Below are 27,065 nucleotides of genomic sequence, written 5' to 3' on the forward strand. Positions count from 1 at the left end.
GAATGAACACCCTCTCTCCATCTCTACCACTGACACAGTGCTTGTGTCTCTGTAATCTTGGTGGCTTCATTCCACAGCCCAAGAGCACGGAGCAGGGACGTTTGGCAGTTCTGGTGTTTGGGCTTTGGACATTCAAGACTCTGGCTGCGTCTAGGACAGTGGGATGTTGCTGAGGGAATACATACCCTTTTGACCCTCAAACTTCGCCGTTCGGTGGAGTTTCTCACAAACAGCGATTTTTTAGCCAGGGTGGAACTGTCACTGTCACTTCGATTTAACTGGCAACAAAGGACAAAAAAAAAAAAAAAAAGGTAAATCACTTTATAACAATGTGCTAGAGGAAGTTTAGAATTGAGAAGTTTATCACAGAAAGAAGGTAGTGACAATACGAGTTTATTTCTTTAAGAAAATCCTTTCCAAACAAGTTTTTCCCTGTTTTATGCTTTTCTTGAATAACCTGATTTGAAAAAAATTTAAATAATTGCTTTTAGGTGACAGTTATCAGAAGTCATATGTTAAGATAATTATACACATTTTGAAATAAAATTACCCTTTGTATTTTTAGCTAATGTGCAACAGCCATTCTTTAAATGAAAGGTCTGTATAATGCACAGAGTTCAGGGTCAGAGTGCGGTCACAGTGTGTGACACCGAGAACACCCTCAGCCCAGGTAGCCCATCCTCACTCCCTCACCTGCTTCAGGTCTGTGCTGAAACGTCACCTTCTCATGAAGTCTAGTCTGAACCCTGCTTGAATTTGCAACCCTCATCCTCAGCATCCCCATTCCTTCTTAACAAGCTCTGCTGTTTCCCATCCAAGGTACTTAAAAGACAGGTTTTGTTCTAAAACCCAATGTATAACTTTTGATTCAGCAGGATGAACGTGGTTTGAAGCACCATGATACACAGCACAAATTTACAAGATACTATAAATCTTGAGTCACTTTAAGTTTCTAAATACACATCGATGTCCAAACAGACTTAGCAGTCAGGTCCTTAATGCCACTTGTTTGCCAAATAAATGGCATTAGAAGCAAAGAGACATTAAATTTGGGGAAAGAAAGGAAAGAAATCCACAACCCAAACTAAAAAGAACGATTAAGAGTGTGCTATTTTATATATATTACAGCATTCCTAGCCATTAGTTCTTTAATCCTAGTCTGAAGATCCCTGTGGCACAGTCTACTGTCACTGCTGAGTCACTCCCTGGGGGGTGGGGGTGGGGAGAGGCAGCAGCTCCCCAAGAGCGATGTGTGCCTTACCCTGCAGACACCCTGCCCTGTAGATGCTCCGCCCCATCTGGCAGACCCCTCGCCCTGCAGACCCCTTCGCCCCGCAGACCCCTCGCCCCGCAGGCCCCGCAGACGCCTTACCCTGCAGACGTACTGGCTCCGCTCCCCTGGGGAGAAGGTCTGCGAGCGCACGATCACGCTGCTCCTCACGAAGGCGCGCTGCCGGGCGCTCAGGCCGCTGCGGTCTTTGGGGCGGACTGCCACACTGGCGCTGCCTGCCTCGTCGGTGTTTGTCTCTTTATCAACCTGGAATATGAGTCAGTAATTTGTCAGGAGCGGAGAGACGCGGGCACACTGAGTACCAAAGAAATAACCCAATCTTACAAGAGACGCATCTAGCACCAGGGCCTCTTCTGAGACAGGCTCCGTCTTTCTTGTGATGGGAACCCAGGTAAGTAAGTGGCTTTCTATTTAGCTCTTGGGCAGTTACCCTCGGTATGTAGGATAACATCTGCCCAACAGGGCTCCCCGTGAGTGGTGGTGCCCCTCTAACGGAGGCGACCGGAAAAATGTTTAGATTTACAGAGGGTAAATGTGCTTCTATAGAGAATCTTATTTGAGACTGCTTCATCGTTAAACATTATTCAACTTTCTGATTCATTTTTTTCCAGAATAAATGATAAAGTAATTAAATATAAGAAAATGAAAATATGCTAGTTAAACCTGTAAAGTTACATACAGGTTTACACAGAATATGCAATTATATATACAGTCATCCCTCTGTATCCGTGGGGGATTGGTTCCTGGATGCCAAAGCCTGTGGATGCTTAAGTCCCACAGTTGGCCCTCGGTATCTGCGCTTCCACACTTGGGCGATTGGCCAATTGTGTGCTGTTTACTACCCGCGGTTAGTTCAATCTGACCTGCGGTGGGTTGAATCCAAGCTTCGAATGTGGGGCGGGGTGCGAATGTAGGGGGGCCATGAATGTGGGAGGCCAACTGTGTGTATATGTATATGTATGTGTGTGTGTATATGTATGTGTATATATATATATGTGTGTGTGTGTGTGTGTGTGTGTGTATGGTCTTCAGGCAGAGTATAACATTATTTTTCTCAGAAATAAAGAACTGGAATTTTCTAATCCCCCAAGTTTGCCAGCATACTGAAACCTTGAAAACGATTTCCCCCTTTGGCAGTGGCAGTCTGAACACGCCCCTCAAGTAACTTGCAAAGTTACCTGCTTAATAGCATGACCTGCACCTGTGCCTGAAACGAGTCATGTGGCATCTTCCGGACTTGCTTTCAATCAGAACACCATCTAACCAACATGAACTTTAAATGTTTGCCTCATATTTGAAATTGAAATAAACTTACATTTATGAAACGTACAATTAAGTAGGCATCCCATTGTTATGCAGGATATTCTGAAAATGCTTTTACTAAATATTCACAGAACATTTAGAGAGCCAAACAGCACTATTTATCTTATGTGAAATGTAAGTGGAGAATGATTATTTGGGGCCCATCAGGAAACGTTAGGCCATTTATGATGCTTCAGTGGCTTACTCCTACACATGCCCCTCACAACCAGCTATGGCACAAAATCCTAATATGCAGTGACACCTGAAGAGACACGTGTGTCTACGTGGGGTCGCTAGGGGACCCGTTTTAGGTCTGAGCTGAGAACCTCACCAGGGCGGGTATCACAGTGGGGGGCTGACCCCCCGGGTCTCTGGCACAGCTGTTTTCTTTCCTGGTCACGTCCTCGCTCATCTCAGCCACACTCGGACATGATCTTAAGTCTTCCGCACAGCGACTACCCTCGGGCAATTTAACTTCAGCCTCTTCCTCAGCCACAATTTCATCAGAGGCCTCTCTTAGCATTGTTAACCTACAGTGAAACACAACACAACAAAACACAACCCTGTTCACGGTCAAGCAGGTGTGCTCCACGATCAGTGCAACCTGGGCGTGTAAACTGTTATCTGTACAATGAACAGACTCACACATTGCGATTCAGGACAGTTCCTGGGCTGGAACTTTTACTAAAACACTCGTGAAAGATAAACTTATCTTTCTTTCTGGCAGTTTGCAGCAAAATCACCTTAACTTCATACTGTAAAGTTAAATTCATGAAATTTGACCTAAGTCCTAAATATTAAATAGAAACATGCTAAAAATCACATATAAAGTTAACCCATCATTTAAAAATATTGACACTCACTATAATATAACTTGGTATCAGTTGTTCGTTTATTGTAAAATTAATCAAACAACTGAATGCTCCATTTTATTCACTCTGCTAAGAGTGAATAAAAATATCCATTATCAACTGTGCTCATGGTCTGACAGGGGCGCAGCCCTGTGGAAGGGAGTTTTGCCACTGAGATGACAGAAGACCCTAATGCTCTAGGACCCTGTCTTTAACAAAAGCTGTGGCATGGGCTTAGGTGGCATTACAAGCGTGGCTCCAGAATACAAATATGGTTTATATTCTATATAAACTGTATTGACAGGAAAACAAGAGTACCAGGAGGGTTAAGAGTATCTTGTGCTTTGTTGAGATTCATGTCCTTTTTCCACTGATAACTAACGGTCAAGCTTTAACTGTGGTTGGTGAAGTACTGACTAATTGGCACAGACTAGTTGTTAAACATTTAGTCATTAAATGAACCCGGGGGAACTGGCACTGAATACCATAAATGATCAATTCCTTTATGTTACATTCTAAGTGTATTTTTTGAAATGTGTGGGAAACAAGCTGTATTTTACATACAAAAGGAAGGCTTAGTATTTAAAGATATGATGAATCTCATAATCACGCTCACTTTCTTTATTGTTTGCAGTGCTCTGATTTGTAGTCATTATAAAGGACTTTTGTTAAGAACAAAGTATACCTTACCTCTTTACAGCACTGTAGTAAGCTGTTCCTTCCAAATGTCCATGATTTTGTTATTTATAATATATCTTGTCACTCAAAGTTTGTAAAAAGTTTTATATATACATACACACACACGAATGCTATATATGTAAATGCACATGTGTCAATAGTCATTCAAAATAACAGTATAAGCAATGATACATACAAAATTAACCCAAATGATTTTACATATATACTAAAAAAAAAACCGCACACATTCACTAAAATTTGTTTTTAGAGAAAACAGTGCAAACCAGGAAAAGACAGTTCTTTATACATTATGCATACAAAGCTATACTAACCTTTTTTTTTTTTTTAAAAATGGGGTATATAGATAATGAGAAGGGAAGAAGGTAAAAGTGGCAATAAACAGAGAAATAACTATTCAGAAGCTGTTTTCTAAATATCTGCTTTGACTTCTCAGAGCCTAAATGGTACTTCTGGTAGTCTGCAGAAAGAAGTTAGTTCTTAAATTTACCTGGGACTCTATACTAAACTACCATACCTTTAAAAATAGATAGTTTAGACTTAAAATCAGAAAAAAGCTCAAGAAATAGTGTCAAAATGACTGAAGCAGGAACAAAGGCTCTTGCTCATGTGTTAGCTTTGCCCCCAGTCTCGCCATCACTTCTCTCAGCTGATGACCAAGGAGGCTCCCTCCTCGAGGGGCAGCTCCTGATGCTGCAATGCTTTCCACTAACGCCAGAGTAAGAGCTAAACCTATAAAGGTTCCCCTGCACGTTTCTTACGAGATACGAAACAAATCCTCTTTGAGACCCCAATAGCACAAGGAAATAACTGCTTTACCAGTCTCCCTCCGGACCCCTCTGCTCCTCCTCCTGCCCTGGTTCTTCTTCTTGTGCTAATTCTTGTTCCACAGCCAACAGCTCAGCTGATGTCCTTGCAAGTAAGGCTGACACTGCATCCTGGAGAAGGTAAAACAAGACAGTGAACACCATACGCTTCAAGGAATGATCCAAAAACTTATCAGATGGGGACGTAGGCTTCCAGGTGTGAAAAGGAAGAAAGTACGAGACCCAGTTCTCCTGCTGAGGATAAATGTCAAAGCTGAACAAAATAAAGCCAAAAGCAAAACCCAACCAAACAGAAAACTCCAGCTGTTTCACAGCAATGAAGAGCAAAGCAAAGGCAATTAGGACTCGAGGGCCAAGATCCAAGGGAGGAGGGAGATGGAAGGAGGTGAGGCAACCATCACCGCCGCTCTTTTCCTTTGGCGGGTGGGAGGCACACGGGCTCACAGACTGCGGCCGCCAGGGCTGTGGCGGTGGTGGGAGGATGCGAAGATGAAAACTGAGTTGAGGACAAGGCAGTCAGCATACGAGGAGCCAGAGGAGATGGACTGACTGTAAAGTGAGCCCGATATTCTGCACCACGTTCCTGTGGAGACACTGGGCATCCCTGTGCTGCGCACGGGCCGAACAAGCCGAGAAAGCGAGAACCAGCTGCTGGGAGACTGAACGGGAGGTAGGTGTTTCAGTTGCCTCACGGTCCCAGGGAGAGAAAAACTGGAATTCGGGTCCCTCGAGTGATCCGGGTGATTTGCCCGTTTTGCAATCTGCCTTCCAGAAGAATATTAAATCATCTTCAGCCAGAGCCCGTGCAGTTCTTCACATGTGATATCCAGCATTGCACTGTGAACAGCACCCAGTGATGGACAGCCAAGAAAAACAACAGCGAAGGAGGCAGCCCCACCGGTGACCTGCATACTGCAGTTATTTAGAGAAGGAATTAAACATTTCATAATTCATATGTTCAAGAGAACTGATGGAGAGAACTGGAGAATTTCACTAGAATAAACACAAAGAAAAACACATTACCACATTCAAAACCTGCTGAAAATCAAAGAAAAAGAGGCAATTTTACAAGCAGTGAAAGAAAAAAGAGGTGATATCTTTTAGACTGGCCTCCAGCAGCTCAACAGAATCAGTGGAAACCAGAAGACAACAAAACGTTATCTTTTATGTGTTCAGAGAAATAACTGCTCACTTAGAAATCTGAATATGCAGCAAAGAAAAAAAAGTCCTTCACACATGAAATTGAAACAAAGATACAATAAACCTGTACTAAAAGAAATACTAAAGGAATTCTTCTGGCAGAAGGAAAATGACCCAAATTGTAAGCACAATAATGCAGAAAGGAAAAGACTACATCAGAAAGGGCAAAGATGTAGAAAAATCTAAACGAATACTGACTGTCAATAACACAATAATAATAATGTTGTGTGGGATGTGTAACTAAAACACACGAGCAGTAATTGCACAGGAGGAGGAGAGGGAATAGTGAAGTTAAAGTCTTAAAATCTTTGCACTGTCTGCAAAAAAGCAAGTGTTAATTTCACATAGTTTCTAAGAAGTCAAGGATGCATGCTGTAATCATCAGGGAAACAGCAAAAAATGAAAGACAGTTTTACTAATGTTTTAATAGAAGGAAAAATCAAATTTTAAAAATTGATTAATCCGAAAGAAGGGGAGAAAAGGAACAAAGACAGGACTAAAAGAAAACAAACAGTAAGATGATAAGGTTCAAAGCCAAAGGCATACGCTGAAGACTACAAGACATTGTTGAAAGAAACTAAGGAAGGCCTAAATGAATGGAAAGACGTCCCATGTTCATGAATCAGAAGACTTAAAACTGTTAAGATGACAGTACTCCCCAAATTGACCTAAAGACTCAGTGCAATCTCTATCAAAAAAAATCGTGTTTTTTTTTTTTAGAAATTAACAAAGTGATGCTAAAATTCATATGGAAAGTAAGGGACCCCTAAGTAGCTCAAACCATCTTGAAAAAGAAAAAGTTAGAGGACTCATCCATTCTGATTTCAAAATAACTGCAAAACTACAGTAATCAAGGCAATATGGTACTGGCCTGGTAGACATACAGCCTGATGGAACAGAATTTAAAGTCCAGAAGTATAAATGCTCAAACTTATGGTCAGCTGATTTTTGGCAAGGGTTCCAGGATAATTCAATGGGGAAAGAATCGTTTTTTCAATAAACAGTCCTGGGACAATTGTAAACCTATATGCACAAGAATGAAACTGGACCCATTCCTCATGTCACACATAAAAAACAACTCAAATTGATCACAAACCTAAAAATTAAGACTAAATTTTAAAACCCTCAGAAGAAAGAGTAAATCTTTGTGATGTTAGGTTGGACAAAGCCTTCGTAGATACGACACAAGCGATAAAAGAAAAAAAAAACAGACAAACTGGACTTTTATCAAAATTTAAAACTCCTGTACTGCAAATGCAACCACTAGGAAAGTGGAAAGACAGCCCACAGAACGAGAGAAAACATCTGTGAATCATTTATTGGGTAAGAGCCTTGTCTCAAGAATATGTGAGGAACTCGTAAGAACAATAAAAAGATAAATAACCCATTTAAAAAATAGACAGAGGATCTGAATAGACAGTTCAAAAACAAACAAAAAATATACTGATGGCCAATAAGTCCATGAAAATATGCTCAACATCATTCACCATTAGGGAAACGTGAAATCAAGTTACAGAGATACCCCTTCACACCCACCAGCATGGCTGGAATCAAAAAGACAGACTGCTAACACGTGGCAGGTGTGGCGGGACTGGAACCCCCAGACACTGCTGGGGAGGATGGAAAACAGGCAGGCGGGTCCTCCAAACGCTAAACACAGAGCCACCAGGTGACCCAGTGGTTGCACTCCGAGGTACACACCCCAGAGAAATGAAAACGGACGTCCACACAAACTCCTGTATCCGACTGTTCACAGCAGCATTATTGATAATAATCACAAAGTAGAAATAGCCCGAAGGCTCATCAGCTGGTGAACAGATAAATAAAAGGTGGTCTATCTATACAATGAAATATTTGGAAAAAGGAATGAGGTGCTAATATAGGCTACAATATGGATATACCTTGAAAACATTATGCAAGGTGAAGGGAGCTGCTCACAAAAGGACGAATATTGTAATCTTCCATTTATGGAAAATGTCCATAATGGACAAATTTACAGAGACAGAAAGATGATTAGTGGTTGGTGAGGAAGAACCGGGAGGGACCGCTACTGTGCACTGGGCTTCTTTCTGGGCTGGTGACAAACTTCTAATATTACACTGTGGTGACGGCTGCACAGTTCAGTGAATGTACCATGAGCCATCGAATGGTGTGCTTCAAATCAGTGAGCTGTACACTTTAAACAGATGAATTGTATGGTATGTAAATTATATTGCAATAAAGCTGTTTAAAAAAATCCTATACACAGCGTGGCCATTACAAAAGCATTCTGAAATGCAGAAATCGTATTTCATCATCTTGCCTGCCTTCCGTGGTGGCTCCCGGGAAGCCGTGCATGGAAGAAAGGTCTGCTTTACGAGCACGTGTGTTCCCGGTCCCACCTACCACAATGGCCGCTGCAGTTTCTCGCACAGAGATGGTCAGTAACGCACTGCTCCTTTGTTAGAGAATCACTCTTGCTTAGTAAACGTCTCACAGATCATTTAGAATAAACTTGAACTCACTAACAGTACCCACAAGTGCCAAATCAGTGAAGACTGGCTTCACAGGACGCCCCTATGTTCGTTTTTGTGAAGTGCTGCAGCATGACTGTTGGTTACAAACACACTTTTTAAAAGAAAATATTTATGGATATCGATGTTACAAATGGAAACCAAGGCCCTGTTTAGGCTTAGTAACTGAATGCCTGCAAAAATGTGAGAGTTCCAAATGAGTAACCTGGTAGTGGAATCTAAGATGTGAACATATGAAAGCACAAATTTAAATCAAAACGTTTTCCACAGTCACTGAAAGCAACGAGACCTCCGTGTCAGTTTATTTTTATGGAAGGAAGTGTGAGCAGAAACAAGTGATTCTTTTATAAAGTAGACTTGAAACAAAGCTGGAAATTCTCTCTCTCTCTCGTTAGGAAGCTGGGAGAAGAGGGAAGGCTATGAACGGAGAGTGGGGTGCAGTGCACGTGGATCAAAGCACGCTGGTGTCACAGCGTTCTCTCTGGTCCATCGGATTTCACTGAATTGGAATGACGTCTTTCTCCAACTGTGACTCACCAAGTCTATCGCATCGACTAGTGGCTGGCTTGGTTGAAATATAGAATCCTCAGTTTCTTCTTCATTCTTTTTGCAAGACATTTGCTTTGAGGGAAGTAGGTTATACCACAGAGTGAAAATCTCATTGGAAAATGGTAAATCTGCCAGGCTGATCTGAGTTCCAGCCTACGTGAAATGAAAGGGAAAAAAAAAACCAGAGAAAATAAAACATTTCAATCCATAACTGTTCCTTCCTCTGATATAATTAAAGTTACTAGACAAGCTTGTTTTAGGGTAAAAAAAATAGAATATTCATAAAGCAGTGGTGGATTTTTTTTAACCTGGAAATGTCATAATCTCAGGTGTGACCCTTGAACAATGTGCAGGTTAAGGGCACCAACACCACCCCTCAACCCTGCAGTCAAAAATCCATTTATAACCTCACAGTTGGTCTCTGCATCTGAGGTCCCACATCTGCAGATCCAGCCAACCACGAGCTATGTAGCATCATGGCACATACTTAGTGAGAAAAAAAATCTGCATGTAAGCGGATCACAAAAGAATCTCAGGGTTGGTTTTTAGACTGGGATTACAGTGGACCCTTAAGCAACCTGGGTTTCAACTAGCGATCACACTGCCCCTTGAACACCTGGGCACACCTCTAGACGCTGGCATTTGAACACCTTGTGTCACTCTACTGGCATGTACTGATGTTCTGGTCATTATGCACACCAGTGTGTTACACTCACTTCTAGTCATGTTTGAAGTTTTCTGGGTTGGCATGTAAATATCCTATTGCTCTAGGTAACACTTAATCTTCCTAGAAGCTCTGGCACCATGGCTGGGGAGAACCAGCTGAAGAGAGGAACTGTATACTCAGTGTCTTGCTTAACTTAAACCTGTAACAGTGAATTACGGGTGGGAGGTCCTTGTGATAATCTATCCCTCATTCACGAGCTGTGTGGCCCTGGGCACGTTACCTCTCTAAGCAGTTCTTTATCTGAAAACAGGGGTAAATCATATTCTTTTCATATTCTTGTCATGAGGATTAAATGAGATAATGTACACGGAGCACCCAGCATGAGGCTGGTCCTGGGGATAATAAACAAACTCCACAGTGATGGTCATAACAGAGATCAAAGTTCTTCTTTATCCCAAAGGTTGGAAGTGAAAAGTAGGTTTACAGAAAATCATAATTTCTAAGCAGGTTTGAAAGGTCTACAATAAAAGAATGAAAACCAGAAATCACTATTTCGGATACAAAAATGAAAGCACCGTTGGAAGTGTCTGAGACGCTGGGCAGATTTGTAGCAGTATTGGGGCAGACTGAACGGCAACTAGCCAAGTCGTTCTCAGAATATCCACCGTAAGCGTAATCTGACAATGGAAATTGTGAAAAGTCCTACCAGGCACTCCTCCCCTCGGTGTTTACTAACAGAGCACAGGTCCACTCTCAGGGTCTTCTGCTGCAAGGCTGTTTGGGCGATGGCCACTCTGAACATATCATTGAACAGCATGGACTCCGTGGCTGGATGGACTTTCGTTCGAAACAGACAGCTGACATCAGTCGAGGAGGGAAGAAGGGCAACCCTAAAATATCTGCAAAGAACAAGAATGAAGTGGGTTTCATCGGTGCTTCAGTGACGTGGGATTCACCGCTGGCACTGAAATTATCCGCCTGAGGGAGAAGCACAGGGGAGCACAGATTCATTACCAGCCAGAGCTTGGCTGCCCAGTGGGCCGTCCGTGCTCAGTGGCAGAGGGGCCCTCCTCCTGCACACGGTGCCCCCATCACGCCAGGGCCAGGCTGCCACTCCCCCTGGGGCTGCAGGGGCGCCTGGTAGGGACCTCGGGGCAGATGGATTCAAAGTCCCGCCTGCCGCATTCAGCCAATTCCACAGGAACCTCTGTCTGAACCTGGGAAAGTGGGACATACTAAGTAGACATGGGTGATTTTGTCCCAAAGAACGCTCATTCTGCGCAATAACCAAGAGATGCTGACGATCATTCCCCAGGAATGGAATACGTTATCCTACTAGAGGAAGAGGAACGCTGAGTAGCATATTGTTAAGAAAGTTTAAAATGTGAAATATAACAGTTCAAAAATATCACTGCCTAGCATCTCAGAAGTCTCATATATGACAAACTGTTCTTTGCTTTGTCAAATTTAGAGGAAGAGTTGGAGGAAAACGGTAACTTCTAAAACTACTTTAAAGTGGATTTTCCGAGCACACGTTACATGAGGACTCACAGTTCTTGGAACTAGCACAAGGTATGTTCTTTTAAATCCCAGAGAGAGAATACCCCGAGATCCCCTCCCCTGCCCATTTCCAGGCTTTCTAACTCACAGTCTCAAGGGTGCCTTCCTCCAATTACAAAAACTGTAAACTTACACAAACAACTGAGGAACATCACAGGATTTCTGTATTTTGTATCAACACTGATTATGGAGACTCAGTCTTAAAATCCTAGTGGGCCCTGGGTCACAGCTGTTAAGGCTGGAGAGTCAGCAGAAGAAGTCTTTTTTCTCTGTCTTCATGGAAAAGCGATAAAGGGAAGTATTTCAGAGAGGAGGGATGGATGAGGGAAGGAATGTTCTGTTTCTACAGACTCAAGTTTACTTTGCACCAGTGGCCTAACCACTCTCAGCATCACGAAATGTTTCCAAGTGAAAGCGAGGTTTTTCATGGTTAGGAACCAAGGGCTGGAAGGAAAGGAAGCAAGGTGGGGTGCTTTTCCTCTCCTGCTGCTGCAGGGGGCGTCTTTCCAAACTGGAGTCAGAGACGCTGTGCCGCTGACCAGCTGGAGAATCCACTCTGCTTGTCGGAGTTAATAATCAAAAATTAAGTTTTGACGTTAGGAGAAAAAAAGAGCTATTCTGAGGATAGTTCACGCCAGTTGTCGTTTGTAGCTGTGCCGCTATTTCGGCCACGGCTTCCGCTGTGGGTTTAGGGGCAGCTGCGGTACCTCTCAGGCAGGGTCAGACCCGTTAGACACGCGGGCCCTGTGCTGGCGCGCGGGCTGAATGCTACCCTGGGCCCTGTCACCACGCTCCCCAGGACACTCCGCGACGTCCCAGACGTAAGCCGGGGAGGGTGTGGTTGCCCGGGCAGAGGTAGAGGTTGTCCGGGTAGGTCCCCGCGGTATGAGTGTGACAAGAGCTCGTGTTCTCGGGAAGCTCTGTGGTCTTTGCCTGGACTCGTGGGTTGGCTCTGGCTCTTCACAGCTTCGGTCTCTGGTGATCTTTTCCCTGACAGGCCGCACTATGCCAACAGCACGCTGATCTCCCCGCAGGTCACAAGTAACCTTGCCAGCCAGTCCTCCCCGACCGCTATGATGGCTGTTCCCAGGCTCCGCCCTGGGAGGCGGGCTCCCTGGGTGACGAAGCCACGCCCCCGCTGTGCCGGCCCTCCTTGCTGGTCTCACTAACCGTGCGGACCCCCTCACTGCGATGTCAGGAGGTCCTCCGAGTCCATCCCCTCCTGGAATCCTCCTCCCCCGGGGCTTCGATGAGTGTCAATGCGTAGACATCCCCAGCTCTCCTCTGCTGCTACCTCCGGGGGCAGTTCCACCTGGCTCTTTCTTAGCGCCACTTCCTCTTCTCCGAGACTTCTGAGAAATTAGGATGTGGGAGAACACCCAGGACTCTCACATTTACTCTAGTGAGTGTCTTCCCATTGAGGACGGCCCTCCATCACTGAGGAAAACACCACCGGGCGGGGCGTGGGGTCTCGGGGTCACCCTGCAACAGCACTTTCTCAGTTCCAAGCCCCTGTACTGGCAGATTCAACACATTACTAAGTGCAGGTGGACATACAGGTTCTGGAATCTAAGTCAGAGGTGCTAAGCTGAAATCTGGTTTCTTCCCGATACTTTCCAGCCATGGTCCCTACGGAGGGTCACTGGAACTGAACTCTGAATCCAGGAAGCGGGGATGGCGGTCCATCTGTCAGGAAACAAAGTCCCTAAGCAGTCTGTGCAGAATTGTGTGTCACTTCGTTGGGAGTCATGGTTTGATGGAGTGAAATAACTAAGAAATTCTGGTCACAGGAAAGCGAATGCTTGACGATAAAAATCATGGGATACTTTTACGATCAGCATGAATCAGTGTTTGGCAGCGCTGTACCGACCAACGAAATTTCATGACTACATTTTCACGTAAAAGATCAGAAAATTCCTTAAAGCCAAGAATAGTCACAATTAGGAAACAACAGAAATTTTAATTATATTATAAAAAAATCAGGCTGTAACACAGAATAATGTGGAATTTCTGGTTGAAAAGAGAGACAAAGAGCCTCAGTTCCAATTTTTAACAAGGAATCGGCTGCGTAAGGATGAAAACCCAGTATGCTCTCTCCCATTCTTTTCCTTGTCTTCACCGACTGCTGACTGAGACACAATCCGCCCGGCTATGTCTTTCCCACACCTTCATTTGGATGAATTGCTCGGTTATCATATAGAATTATCATACAGACAACTTTAAGTTCCTCAGTTTGTTCTCCACTGATTGTACTTACACTTTTGAAGTGTGAGGTATCAGGAAGGCATGCAGATTGCGAAGCTGTGCGATAATCACCATGAAACTGGCCCTTTTTGCGTCGTATCTGTCAAAAGAGAAGCTGATGAGATGAGGAAGCGGGCGGGCACTTGCCCCATGCAGAGCTCCGGGCGTGCCCCTGCCCTGCACACCCTCACCTGAGTCCGATCTGCACCTGGGCCGTCTCCACCACGGCGACATCCTCCTCGCTGTAAGTCACGTCTTCCACTTCGCTGGGCCTGGGGCGGGGACAGCAGGCACAGGGGAACCGGTTATTACCCGAGATACCGACAGCTGCGGTTACTGTTTGCCCCTTACTGACTCTGAACGAAACCTCAATGAACAGTCCCCCTGGGGCACCCAGTGGACCTGCTCCCGGTGAAAGCTCACTCTTTTCAACCTTTCTTCACCTTGTCGAGAGTGGGGTCTGCGTCTGGGCCTTTAGGGGGGAGACTCCCTGGTGCCTGGCTTTCCTGGGCCTCCCCGGGGTGGACCACACCCCAGACACATGCCAAGCTTCTGAAATCTGTGCACATGAGGCACTTCATGTGCCAAACAGGCACTGGCCAACCTCTCCGACCTTCTCATTAAAGCAGAGTTTACGTCTCCAAGAGGCTGGGCTGTCTTCAGCCTGCTCCTCCCTTCCCTGCTGATGGGGTGTTCCTGGTGTAACTGAAATTCCCTGTATGCCGTTCCTTTAATGCCTAACGCCCTTCCCACTGCAGAGTGGTCTGAGGACGGCGCATCCACACCCTACAACCCACACGGAGGAGGAAGCACTCGAGCAACTCCTTACTGTTTCACGAAAGCCTCGTAGACCCCGCTGTCTCCGGCCACAGACTCATCTGATACCGCAGCTGACACGGAAGCGCTTTTCTCCCCAAGCAAGTGGATCCCTCTTCTTTTTGGTAATGATTTTTCCACATCTAGGGAGAGGCAGAGTGACAGCACTAATTAGGATTTCTCCTTAGGAATTCTTAAGTGTAAACACACACACACAGTTTGGTTCTGAGACATCCAAAGGAAAACTTCCACCTGACAATCAAAGATGTTACCATTCAGATTGAAAGATGTCCATGATTCCAGGCACCAGGGACTTATAAGATCCTGGGATACCAGTTACCTCGGTCACGATGTGCGACAGAATATGGCTTTTCTCTGTCCTGGAACATTTTAAGGGGAGGGATAAAGTGCACATGGTCTCGTGGGTCCCCTGCCTCCCCCTTTTTGGTATCACTGCGGATACCACACTCGGGCAAGAAACTACCTGCCTCCCTCAAGTACTGGAGACATCTCTATAACACAGAGCTTCTAGGTGCTCAGTGGCAAGAAAGGTTTCCCCCTCTTTTGCCCCGCCCTCCTCTCCACACGTCCCTGTCTGTCTCCTGAGCCGCTGCTCTAATAGGAGTTAGAGAGAACAAGTCTTTGACTTAGAGAATTCCTCACCGGCTAATGCCATTTAAAAAACTCTGTGCTACTGAGTCTTTAGCACCGACTACCACTTAACTTTTATCTCTGGCTCACATTCATGCCCGGCATCCTGCGGAGAGCAGGGAGCCTTCGTTGAAAGCTGTGTTTCCACGAATCCACGAGTGCGTGGTAAGCCCGGAGCTCCTTCATCCTCAGGCAGGCGAGCAGGGATCCGTCTTGGTATGCATTTGGCCCCCCTTCTGAGTCGTGACTTTACATCTTGTTAAGATTTTTAAATTTTAAGGCTTCAGATTACAGGATTGATTGCTGCATTTTCCCTTTTATTTCTGGCAGTGGGAATGCTTTTTCCTTGATGATGAAGTGCCTTCTCTCCGCCCACCCCCCTTTGTGAGGGGTGAAGGTGATGACATGATTTATTGATTACCCCCAGGAATAACCACAGCAGCCTGAAATTGACTTTGACAACGACAGAGACTGACTGTGGAAGGACTTCAGAGTTATTCCAACTCGATTTCTGCCGTCCAGCAGGGGTTGGTGCCAGGGAGTCAAACGTATATAAAAGGAACTTGACTTTATCTGTAAAGAGTCTGGAGCACTGAGGGGGTGACCAGTGTCACCACCATCAGCCACCCGCCCCCATACCCAGATCAGACATCCCCTGAATGGACCAAGTATTGGTGACTTAACCTAAAGAGATTTAGTCTTTATGGTTAAATACATGCTTCCAGTTGTCTTCACAGGTGAAATGGAATGCTGTTTGCAGGCAAAGCTCTTTGATACATTTTTTTCCCTTAGTGTGACTTTCTAAACAGCAGTTCCCTAATATAATATGCATTTAAAAAGTTAAAAGCTGTTCCGTGGATTCTTTGGAGACACTGGTCTCCAGGCACAGACCTGTCAGGCAGACACCGGAGCAGACCAAGGGCCAGGAGTGAAGCAGAGGCCAGCAGACACTGCAGGAAAGCTGGAGACATCAGTGCCTCAGGAGCGCCAGGTGGGGCTGACCCTGGGCCATCTCTTCCCCACCCACCAGCACCCAGCATCATTTACTGGCCCCTCCAAACTGGCTGAATGTTGAGAAGTGGTCACTAGAGCACATTCCAAGTACATGAAGAGCAAAAACAGCTTTGAGATGCTCAAGAATTCGAAGATTCTTTAAGTCCAAATCACAGAAGAATAGCCCAAAACCCACTCCACTTTCTTCCCTCTCTTGCTCGTTCCTCCTTTCGTAAATGTCAGTGGTTTGTGCTAGGAACTGGGTTTGGCGGAGTTTGCACTACTTAGCATCATATGGTTAATATTAATTACTGAGAACTGAGTGCCAAGCGTGAACTTAGATGCAGTATGGGAGCATGAGCCCTCCCAACACCCACGAGGTGGACACTGCCTCATCCCCATTCTGCAGATGAGGAACAACCAGCTTGAGAGACTGGGTAACGTGCTTGCTGGAACACGGCCAGTCAACGGGGATGCCGAGATGTGAGTGCAGGCTGGGCTGGCCCCAGGGGTGGAGCCACCCGGCCACATGTCGCACGCCTTCCCCAGGGCAGACATGAGGCCCACGGCAGGTTTCTGCTTTGCTGGAGCCATTGTGTGAACCCCGCCCCTGTGCACATTTTCTCTGCGGTCGATGATGTCAAGAACACACGACCCGAAGCTTTTGCACCTGCCAGGCAAGCGGCATGCAGACCACACAGACGCCTCCTGCGCTCTGCCTCAGCCCCAGGCCACCGGCAGGCGGGGCTTCAGCCTTCAGTATTTGAGCCCACACAAACGAGACGGATTCCTCTGCCTCTTTAAACATCTGAACTGGCCAATCAATTAAGACTTAGGATTCCTAGGACCCAAACTACAAAATAAATATGCTTCTTGAAACAGCAAGAAAGTACTTTTGAAGAGGCCTGGCCTCTTCTGTGCTGTGGGCACGCAGGAGCACGTGTAGATCTAAGCAGGGCTCCTTGGAACCAGCGCTGGAATTTATTTCACGTTTTGCCGTGGGCTGGCTCCTCGGACCACAAGTGTGATCATTTGCCAACCAGGGCACCATCCCGTTTTCTCCTCAACTACATCTAATACATGAAACGCTCCTGCCTTGCAAAGGTAAACAATTTAATGTTTTTTAATTTTCCCTGTTTCTGTCTCCTGGAGCACACACGGCACTTTCTTGGGCTGCAGCTAGCACCGCGGCCAGAAGGTGTCAGTCACACCACACACTGGAACTGGCTTTCTCCAAACCAAATTCAGGCGGAAAGGGAGAGCCTGGCATGAAACAAAAATTGTATCTGTATAGAATTCCCAAAGCAATCTAAACACTGAACCTTGGTACTAATTAGCTGGTATGCTAATTGTCTTGGTTTTAAGCTGTTTCAGGCCGACTCTGAAAAGAAAGTCCTCTTCTTTGCCTCGCTGTTTCAGAACCAGAAGCTGTCTGGGAGGATGAAGTGTATTCACAAAATACGTCCCCAGTCAGCTGCCATACACCGTGGGTTCTAGACAACAGAACGGACACTCAGCAATCAAATCTATTCAGTGGGGAAGGCGATTTGATTTTGATAAAGACAAAATGTGCAGGTATGGCAATAAAAACTCTTTCCCAAATGAAGTCAAAATAAAAAAAGAGCAGCAGGAAGAGAAGGGGGACAGGTACCACTTGTTTCCATGGAAGAGTAACTCCAGCCACTCTCCTTAGAATGGTAAAGAGGGAGTAAGGAGGTGAGTGTGTGCGTCTCCACTTACCTGCCGGCCCCTCGTACAGCAGCTCCCCTGCGCAGTCGGCGAGCTCCTTATCCCCCAGAAGAGACCGCGCTGCTCCTTTGGAATCCGAGTCCAGCAATATCTGATTTTCTCCCAGGCCGATGTCTGCAAAGTGGCTGCTCAATTCGCAGTCCTCAAAGTCTGCACTGAACTGATGGAGGGGGACGTCGTGGGGAGACATGGGGAACGTGCCCTCCAAGACCAAGGGGGAGCCAGGGGGGGACAGGGAGGAAAGGGAGGACCGTGACGACAGGGACGTCACAGACTTGGGGGCCTCGGTCAGGGGGGCAGTGTGGCCCGTGGCTGCTGCCGCTGCCCCACAGGGGCCACCCTGGCCAGGCTGGCTGGGGGACTTGGCCACTTCGTGTTCGTGGATGGTGGTGATGGGTCCGGAAGGGATGTAGCCACCTTTCTCCTGCAGGAGGAAGTCCAGTTTGCACTGATAATCCGCGTCCAGCTGGTCCCCCTGACTGCTGTAGTAGAGCTCGCTGGAACTGAGGGAACTGAGCGACCCTCTGCTGGACGTGTTCAGAGAGCCGCGGCTGGAGGCCAGGGAGCCCAGGCTGCTCCCGGAGGACATGGACAGGGTGCTGGCGGAGAGGCTGGGAGAAGAGAGCACGCACTGTAAGAGCTGGATGATGTGAAAACCCTGGCGGCTCCTTCGGGCCCGACAGGGAAGGAGCCCAGGGACGCCAAGGAGCACAGTCAGTGACCGGGGAAAAGGAACCTGCGGTCACACCGCGTCTCCGTGCTTATCCGTGAACACTTCCAACCCGGCTCTAAATCCTCCTCAGGCAGCAACCGTATTCATTACAAGTGTGTAAAGGTTACAAACAATTTTAAAAAGGGATCAAATACCTGTTAATAAGTCTGTCTGCATAAATATCCAGAAGCAACTATGCAATTAAAAAATACAGGAGTGGGAGGGGGGAGTATAAAACTACAAAGAGTTCATGCAGTCACTTTACTTAAAGAATAACACTTGTTATTTTGAGGAAAAGGCGAGCTTCTGAAGACAAAGGCCCCTGGCCTCACTCGCCTTCCTCCTCTTTCTGTGTATACTTCAGGAGTGAGTGTGTGGCTATTTTAGGGCAAATCTCCCTGACCCTCCCTTTTTAAAAGATGGGGTGATGTGGAGAAATGTGTCATTTTCCTAAGGATGTCCTGAAAGTTGAAATACATCTTTTTCCCAGCACATTTCAAACATATTCCAAGTAGGACCTTGGAGTTCATTAAAAAAAACCCAAATCTCTGCAACTTTAACTTTGGTCTTCCAAGTTTTATTGTACTAGTATAACTATTTTCTTACTTTTTTTTTTTGTAAATGAAAGAAAGGAGACTCTATATATATATATATATTTTTTTTTTTTTTTACAAAGATGCACATGTGTTTGTGTAAAGAGATCACTGCCCTTCAGCTCATCCACTGACGACCAGTATTAACACCAGTGGGACTTCCCGTTTAGAATACGGGTAAGGTAGACTGAACAGCTGCATCTCCACAATTATTTCTCTTTTTTTTAATTTTTGATTTTCTTACTTTTAAGTCACTGAAAATAAAGAGAAAAGTAATCAAAGATGAACCCAAACATGCTTGAATGTAGACAAGAAAAAATTACCCTCCAAGAACCAAACAGGCTTACTTTTTAAGTTGTGAATGCAAATATGTAGTTAACTTAGTAGTTTCTTCAAGTTTCTGTAGCAGCTCTTTTCTTCGCTCTTCCAATTTCAATCTAGACAAAAAAAAAAAAGGAAATGAATTTATTTTTACAGTAAGTACAATCAAACCCGAAAACTGAAGGGAAAAAAAAAAAAGATTCTTATTATTTCCTCCTTGTGAAATCCCAATGAACTCGACACAGAGGGAACAGGACAACCCCCAGAAGGAAGAGGCAGAGCTGGCCACAGCCACCAGATTAGGTGGGGAGCGCACCAAACACCCGACGTCACGCAGAACTGTTAAAATTTTGGTAATCTACTGTCTTCTTAAATGGTTAAAAAAAACCCTCATGCTCTTATAAGTTAGGGAAAGACACTGTGGAGGAAAAGAACAGCAAAAAAAGAACACAGATCACAGGATCCTTCTGCAGGCCTGTGACTTGGGCCGACGATGCTGAAGGGTTCGTTGGCAGCAACCATGGAGAATCAGAGAAGATCGTCAAAGTACTGAATTTGGTGAGAAGTGTTCCAAATCATACTTAGTGATAAAAATTCCAGTCTTATCTTGATGAGAATTGCAGGCGATTAAGAAACGAATCAGTCCATGTTGCCGGCGCAAGCTTATTTGGGCTTAACCGTTTAAGTAAGAGAAAGAGATGACGGTGATTTCCCTTGCCCTCGACAGCTCGTCTCATCACCTGTGCTGGATTATCACGAAATCCCACCCACATTCAATTGAATAGGTTTTTCATGAGGACTTAAAAAAAAAATCTGAGATTGTGTACTTGAACAAGCCATTTTTAAATACTGGCAAGCACACTGTCTACGTCAAGGTCTTTAGACATCACTGATGTGAGGGTGATCAGAGCAGGCAGCGAGCAGCAAGATGGGACCTAGAAAACCACCACAGTTTCCAGTCTTGGACAGGCTGCTTCCCGGGTGTTCTGGGCGGCAAGTCACTTAATCAAGGGTCTCAGCGTCCTCATCTGGAAAATGGTGATTACAATCCTACGGCGTCTACCTGCGAAGGCCGTTCAAGGGATCAAATGGAGCGGCGTGTGTGGAAGTACCCTGCAGACATCAAAACACATCTCCCTGTTCAAAGCCTCAGCATGCCCTGCAAGGCGCCGATACAAAAATTAGCTACTTTTCTTTGGAGAAAAGTAAAATTTCCCCAATTTTCAACCTCTTTGAAATGTTATGTATGTTTTAGGCAGGGAAGGAAACGTGCCCATATTTTACTTACATATATCTATCCTTTGATGTGTCACCAACACAATTCCATTACATGTTAAAATAAAAAAAGTAATTCTTGTCATTTTGTTTAGTACTTCAAAGGGTGATACATTCTTAATTCACAGCTTTCAAAGGTATATTTTGAAAAGGAGTAGTGCCCTATTTTTTTTAAAATCTCTTAACTATGAACAAAAACTCAACAAGATTAACTTAAAAGTAGATTAACTGAATTAGAAGGCACATAAAGGTCTGGGGAAAGCTCCCAAATCTACTAAAATCCATGTCTCCTGATACAGGAGCAGTACTTTTGAAGAAAGTTTTAAAACAAAATATCACACTAACACATGAAGGCTCTTCTAGCATGTTAAGGAGACTTTCAGTATGACGTAGTGTGTTCTGTGGTGAAATTAAAATCCAAAGCCTTTCCCATCCCCCGCTGGTCACTGGCAGTGGTCCCCCTGCGCCCTCCTCTGGCGACGGCTCGGGTGCTGCCCCTCCAGCCCTGTCCCAGGGCCCTGAACCACTGAGGCCTGGCCTGTGTCCCCCCAGTCACACCCCAAGCTCTGGGAGGGCGGGCATGGCTCTTTCTCCTGCCTCCACGCAGGCTGCTGCAGAGCCCGGCGCCCCTCCCCAGCCCCGCTCTGACAGGTGTCTAGATAACATCTTCATCGGCAGAAGCTTAATGAAGGCTGTGGGGAGTCACGGACACCCTGCCAGGGGGCGGTTGTCACCTTCCCTGGTCAAGCGCCCACCTCCGTCTCTGATGGAACGGTTCCTGGCATCCCCCCTGGGAAGTGACCTCCCCCATTCCTCTGGATCAGGGACTGGAAGAGACTGCTCAGACATCAGCCCCTTGGAGACGGTGTGCCCCTGTCCTCCCTAGCCCTTTTCCAGCGGGCCCGAAAGGACTCCTCCCGCAGCCCTGCTGCTCCGTCCCATGGCTCAGCCGCCTTCTGCGAGTCAGGGGGACTTCACACCCTGCACCTCTGCCCCCGCGGCCCTGAGGGGGCAGGCACCTGCCTGGTCTCTCCTGATTCAGACAGCCCAGAACCTTCCGCCGAGGGAGAACTGCATGTCATCTATAGAAATAAGAAGTTCCTTTTGCATTAAAAAGTGACACTCACACCCCACCCACTTGATATAAGCACAGTTTCAGAATCCGTGGCAAAAACGTTCATATAACTAAGAAACAATTAAGACACCTTGGCAAGATAAAAGACGAAGCCCCTAATTTGTGAGAAAAGATCTTATCAGCTGCGGAAAAGCACAGGGATTAAGGAATTTCAACGACTGTAAGGAAAGAATACGAAAGCTGTGTAAAAAGTCTTTTTTCATCTGAGAGCAGTTGCTCCTCGCTGATGAAACCACTAGGTGGCGAGCTTGGGCGCCGCCGTCCGGCGCGCACGGCCGCGTGTCACGGGAGGAGTAGCCCGAAGCCCACGATGTGTCTCCCGGGAAATAAAGGATCCGGTGTGCGCTTTGCAGGGGGCTCTGCTCTCTTGGGCAGGGAACACTGAGCCATTCTGGACCGAAGAATAGTGGCGAGAAAACTTTAAATTGCTCAAGCAAGAAAGTGTGAGTCCCTCAGTCTCACCCTAAAACATTGTCATGGGGGTTTGCTTTTGGCCGTGGACATGGGAGAGGACACAGGTGTCCCTTTTCTGTAATGCTCAGCGGCTCGCCTCCTCCAAATGACTCAGAAAGGCAGCATATCACAAAGACAGAACATACATACACATTTCCCTTCCTGCTAACATCCCATCGAGGGAGGCAGGGCCACTCGGGGGTCTCAAGTCCAAGGGTGTCCAAACTGCCTGCTTCCTGTGTGACACAAACTCCACAGCTGAGTCTCACTAGGTACATAATTATTTTATGTAAGTATTTTATAGCTCATTTTCCTGTTGAGAACAAACCTACTGTTTCTGCTGGAATTTTGACAGTTGTTATGTGTGTGCAAACAAAAGAAGCCAAATTCTAGGCGCTTGAAACAAACTATTATTTCTAACATTATTTCATTAGTCGTTTTTGAAGCTCCAGCCCTAATGAAAAAGACATCATGCCTATAAAAGCTGATATAAACAAACAAACAAACACACGCCCATTTCTCTGTCTCCTAGAACAAATCTAAAGTCTATTTGAAGGCCCTTCCCAGATTCACAGCCCGTGGAGTGGAACAGCTGAGATGCCAGATGTCAGTACGTTAGACAGGTATGATTATATGACATTTATTAAGTGTGACATAACCCACAAAACACCACTGGTGTTTTATAAATGAGCCTCTCAAAGCTACCCATTTCATCATATTTACTGATTATCACTTTTATCCTAGAAATTTAAGATACACAAACACAGACACTCACAACATCAAGGTAACTCGGGAAAATGAATTCTGCCTTCTCCCCCTGACTGTTCCTCTCGGTCCCTGTTGGGTGGATGCTTACCTGGCCAGCCTGGCTCACACCTTCCTTTGCACTGAGCTTGCAGTCAGCACTGCTGGACAGAGATGTAAGAGCAGGGGCAGGTGGGTGGTGAGAATTATTCAAGATGGGGAAAGAATGTCATCTGTAGAGGCTTTCCCCTTGGGTACTTTTTCACGCCCCCCTAAACTGTGATGCTGAACTCCGATGCATCCTCTCCATCAGCATTTTAACGCACAAAAGCCAACTCTCCCCACATAGTTAAACCCAGGGTAGGCCAGTGCACACACTAACACCTAACCAGGAATGTCAGAGGTTTTTCTCTCCCCAGTCTCCTCTACCACCACAGTTCTCAAATGTTTTGATGTTAAACATTTATAGAGGACAAGGAATTAGGAGGCAAGAAGCCAAGAAGTTAAAAAAAAAAAAAAAGCGACTGGATTATGGCTGGGTGTTGTAAATTTATTTCCAGGTCACTTGAAATGATGCAAATGTGAGCTTTTCCCCGTCATTCTGCTCCTTACTTGTTGGCCTAAAGGATGGATGTGCAGTGGCCCTAAGGGGCTGCGTGGTCTACGGCTGAGACAGGTAAACAGGTGTCTGGCCATCAGTCAGCCAGGCTGGGACACGGGGCTGCTGTGCAGACGTCCTCATGGCAACCTGACACACAGGGGCTCCTCTGCCGAACCGTCCAGCTCATCTGCTTACGGAACTGGGTTTTTTTAGATTAAATGATCTATTTACACCTTCCCAAGGAAAGATCAGAAAATTGCCTAAACTATTTTTTTTTCACCTGTTTCAGAGGAGGGATTCAATGGACAAACCAACTCCAAGTGAACGTTCTGTGACCTGTTGAGAAGGTGTCCGAGGGACCGAGCTTGTGAAATGACAGGCAGTAAACGTCTGCATTCTTGTGAGTAATAAAGACCAGAATAGGAAGCTTCGGTCACTCTTAACAGCCCAGATCATCTCCCTGACCAGAGGGCAACAGTTTACAGCCACTGTCACCAGAGTCAGTCGTGATGGACTGCGTTCCTGGCTCTATGTCAGCACTCCTCAGTTACTCAACCACTGCCACAGGCGCCACACGTCCCCAGCAGACGGGGAAGACAGGCACCCCAGGGCCTACAGACGCTGCTCCCGACTGCTCCGCACAGAGAGGGTCCCTTTGTGCTGTCCTGAGTCCACCGAGGGCAGCGGCATCTGACCAGGGAGAAGGGTGTGGGGGCACAGCTGAGATCCCCACGGGCTGCCCCGCCCTGGGCCCGGGGAGGGAGACGAACCTCTCGGCCAGAGCTCGGCTCGGCGCCCCCCGCACCGACAGCAGCTCCTCCTCCAGCCGCTGCCTCTCGGCCTCCAGGCTCTCCAGCTCCTCTCGAGTGCGCCTCTGCGGGGTGACAAACTGCAGCTCTTTCACAAGTTCCTCCTTCTCACGGATCAGCATCAGCTTCTCCCTCTCAACGTCCAGCGCCCCAGGCCAGGCCTCACTGTCCAGCTTTGACAGTTCAATTTTCAAGTTGGCCATACTAAAATAAAATGAAATACAATAAAATAAAGTAAGATAGGCGTGCACATTCTTAGAAGTCCCAAGAAGGGGAACACATGAGCCTGGCCAAGTTTGGGGTTAAATGCTGCCCCGATTTCCCTCCGGGAAGCCCCGGGCTGGGCGTGCTGGGCTGGTGTGCTAGGCTGGTGTGACCTCAAGCTCCGGGCCCCAGGCTGATGCTACACCAAACTGTCATCCGCCTCATTCTCCCCACGTTTAAAATAGGAGTCAGCATACCACCCTCCCTGAGTAAGGGATGGAGGTCAGAGTACACAGAAGCTCGAAAAGCAGAGGGCTGTGAGAGCCATGGGTGGGTCATCGCTGATGTGTGCCTGCCTGTGCAGGAGGAAGGGAGACACCCAGGGCTTTGTTTTAAAAAGAAAACAGTGGCAAATGATGCTCATTCCTCGGGGTAAAAACGCTGTCCCTGGTACGGGGCAGGTGTCGTCCCAGGGTGGGCTGGGCAGCAGCCAGAGCATCAGCCAGTCTGAGCAGGAAGAGGCAAGGAGAGAGGGCGGTGGCTTGGCCAGCGGGGACCAGAACCACGTCAGTCCAGCGAGGCTCCCCAGCGCTGAGGGAAGCAGGCAGACCTGGCTTCCTCCGCCCGCCCTGGTCAGCTGTGCACAGTGACCTCTCCTCCGGCTCTGGGCCCGACCGCGTCTACACCACTTACTGGGCACCCACTCAGCCGGCCCTGCGGACACCGCTTGGGCCTGGTTTTCCTCTGAACACCGTTAACTGGCAGGACTGGGCACCTTCCCTAGCACAGGCAACTGAAGTGATCCCACTAGGGTGACTGTAGGGGCTGAAGTGGCAAGACGGGCAGAGGAGGAGGAGGACACAGCAAAGGGCAGCTTCACCGCTCTCCTAATGCGGTCTGACCCCAGACTTCACCTCGTCCAGGGCTTCGTACTCAGTGGCCGAGTTAGCTCCTGACTCAGAGAGAATGCTGTGACCACCCTCCTCAGATACCCTGCTCCGCGGCACTTGAGGACAATCAGGACTGTCCACGAGGTCAACTGGCTGTTCGACCAGAAGCGCACGATCGAGGTAAACTATGCACACGGCTCATGCCAGCACGCAGAATCCGCTTTCCTAGTAAAGTGCCCAGTGATGACTCTGGATACTGTTACAGCACGCACGAGAAAGTGAAAACCAGATAGAAAAGAAAGAGTTGTAGAAGAGAAGAAAAGGTGAACAAAAACCGCCATCAGGACAAAGATGGAAGCAGTTCCACGTTCTTGTGCCTTAAGTGTCTTGTTTGGGTCAAAAACAAAATCGCCACCTTGACCCGGCACTGCCCGTGGAACGTGTGCCGGGTTTTCTCCAACCGTCTGCACTTGTGATAGAGATAACGTCAGCTATTCCTCAGCTTCAACCACAAGACCATAAACAACTGTCCCAACGTACAGGAAAATTCATCATCAAAATGCTAACTAAGCATGATATTATTAGCTTCATTAAGCACATAAAACAGAGGCTGGAGGAGAAAACAGGTTTCAGAGAAACACAACCCACCTCCTTACTTACTCAGAATTGAGGAAGAAAAAGCATTTTCAACATATGCATAAACCCTTGGGGCTTACCTTCTCGTCAGAATCGCTAGTAACTTTAAAATCAAACCCCAAATGATAACAGAAGAGCAATACGACCCAGTGGGAAAGAGCTAACGTCTTGAGTTTTGATGTGACTGGAATTAACCGGTCGGACGGGAGCCAGGAAGGACGGGAGGCGAGACCAGCACCCCGATCATGGTGGGACTGGCATTAGGTAGGTCTTGAATTTTATTTGGAAAGAGTGCATTGTCTGGGGAACACCCAAGAAGAGAAATGCTGTGTGAGGTCCACACAGAGTGAACTGTTAGCAGCCGAAGTAAAGCAGAAGCTCGAGGCGGCCCGGGGAAGGTGGGCCCAACCCCAGAGACCCGGCCCCCAGGATTAACTCTGAGTTTTGGCCATCCTCCTTCAGAAAGCCAGACACAGACCCTGGCTTTGTTTACCTCAGAACCGAGATGTCCTGGCTGCTAAGGGGCCACCAGCGTGCTTACAGCCCGAGGGTCCCAGTCAGGCTTCCCCAGCACCGGGCCACAAAAGCACAAAGCAATCCTGTCCTTACCAAGGGCAAAGCCCCAGCCTGGGACCTGAGACGCAGACAATAAAGTACACAACATTTTTCCTAACCTCAAGAAATTTATAATCTACCTGGGACAATTTATAGGCATTAAAATTAGCCGAGTAAAATGTTGCTCAGAGAGACTAAGTAACTTGCTCAAGCTCACGTGGTTAATAA

General features: G+C 46.7%; 1 protein-coding gene across 1 annotated transcript in view; it reads right to left on the reverse strand.

The window, feature by feature from the left end:
• WWC2 (WW and C2 domain containing 2) overlaps positions 1-27,065 on the reverse strand; it is a 129,989-nt gene that overhangs the window by 10,844 nt on the left and 92,080 nt on the right. The window contains 12 exon segments of the mRNA XM_032468571.1: positions 186-278; positions 1,373-1,537; positions 2,925-3,123; positions 4,960-5,078; positions 9,218-9,382; positions 10,603-10,795; positions 13,714-13,800; positions 13,892-13,972; positions 14,530-14,659; positions 17,901-18,520; positions 19,562-19,651; positions 24,514-24,756. Of these exon segments, the coding sequence (XP_032324462.1) occupies positions 186-278; positions 1,373-1,537; positions 2,925-3,123; positions 4,960-5,078; positions 9,218-9,382; positions 10,603-10,795; positions 13,714-13,800; positions 13,892-13,972; positions 14,530-14,659; positions 17,901-18,520; positions 19,562-19,651; positions 24,514-24,756 (2,185 nt within the window).

Source organism: Camelus ferus, chromosome 26, assembly GCF_009834535.1.
Source record: "Camelus ferus isolate YT-003-E chromosome 26, BCGSAC_Cfer_1.0, whole genome shotgun sequence".
Lineage (NCBI taxonomy): Eukaryota > Metazoa > Chordata > Mammalia > Artiodactyla > Camelidae > Camelus > Camelus ferus.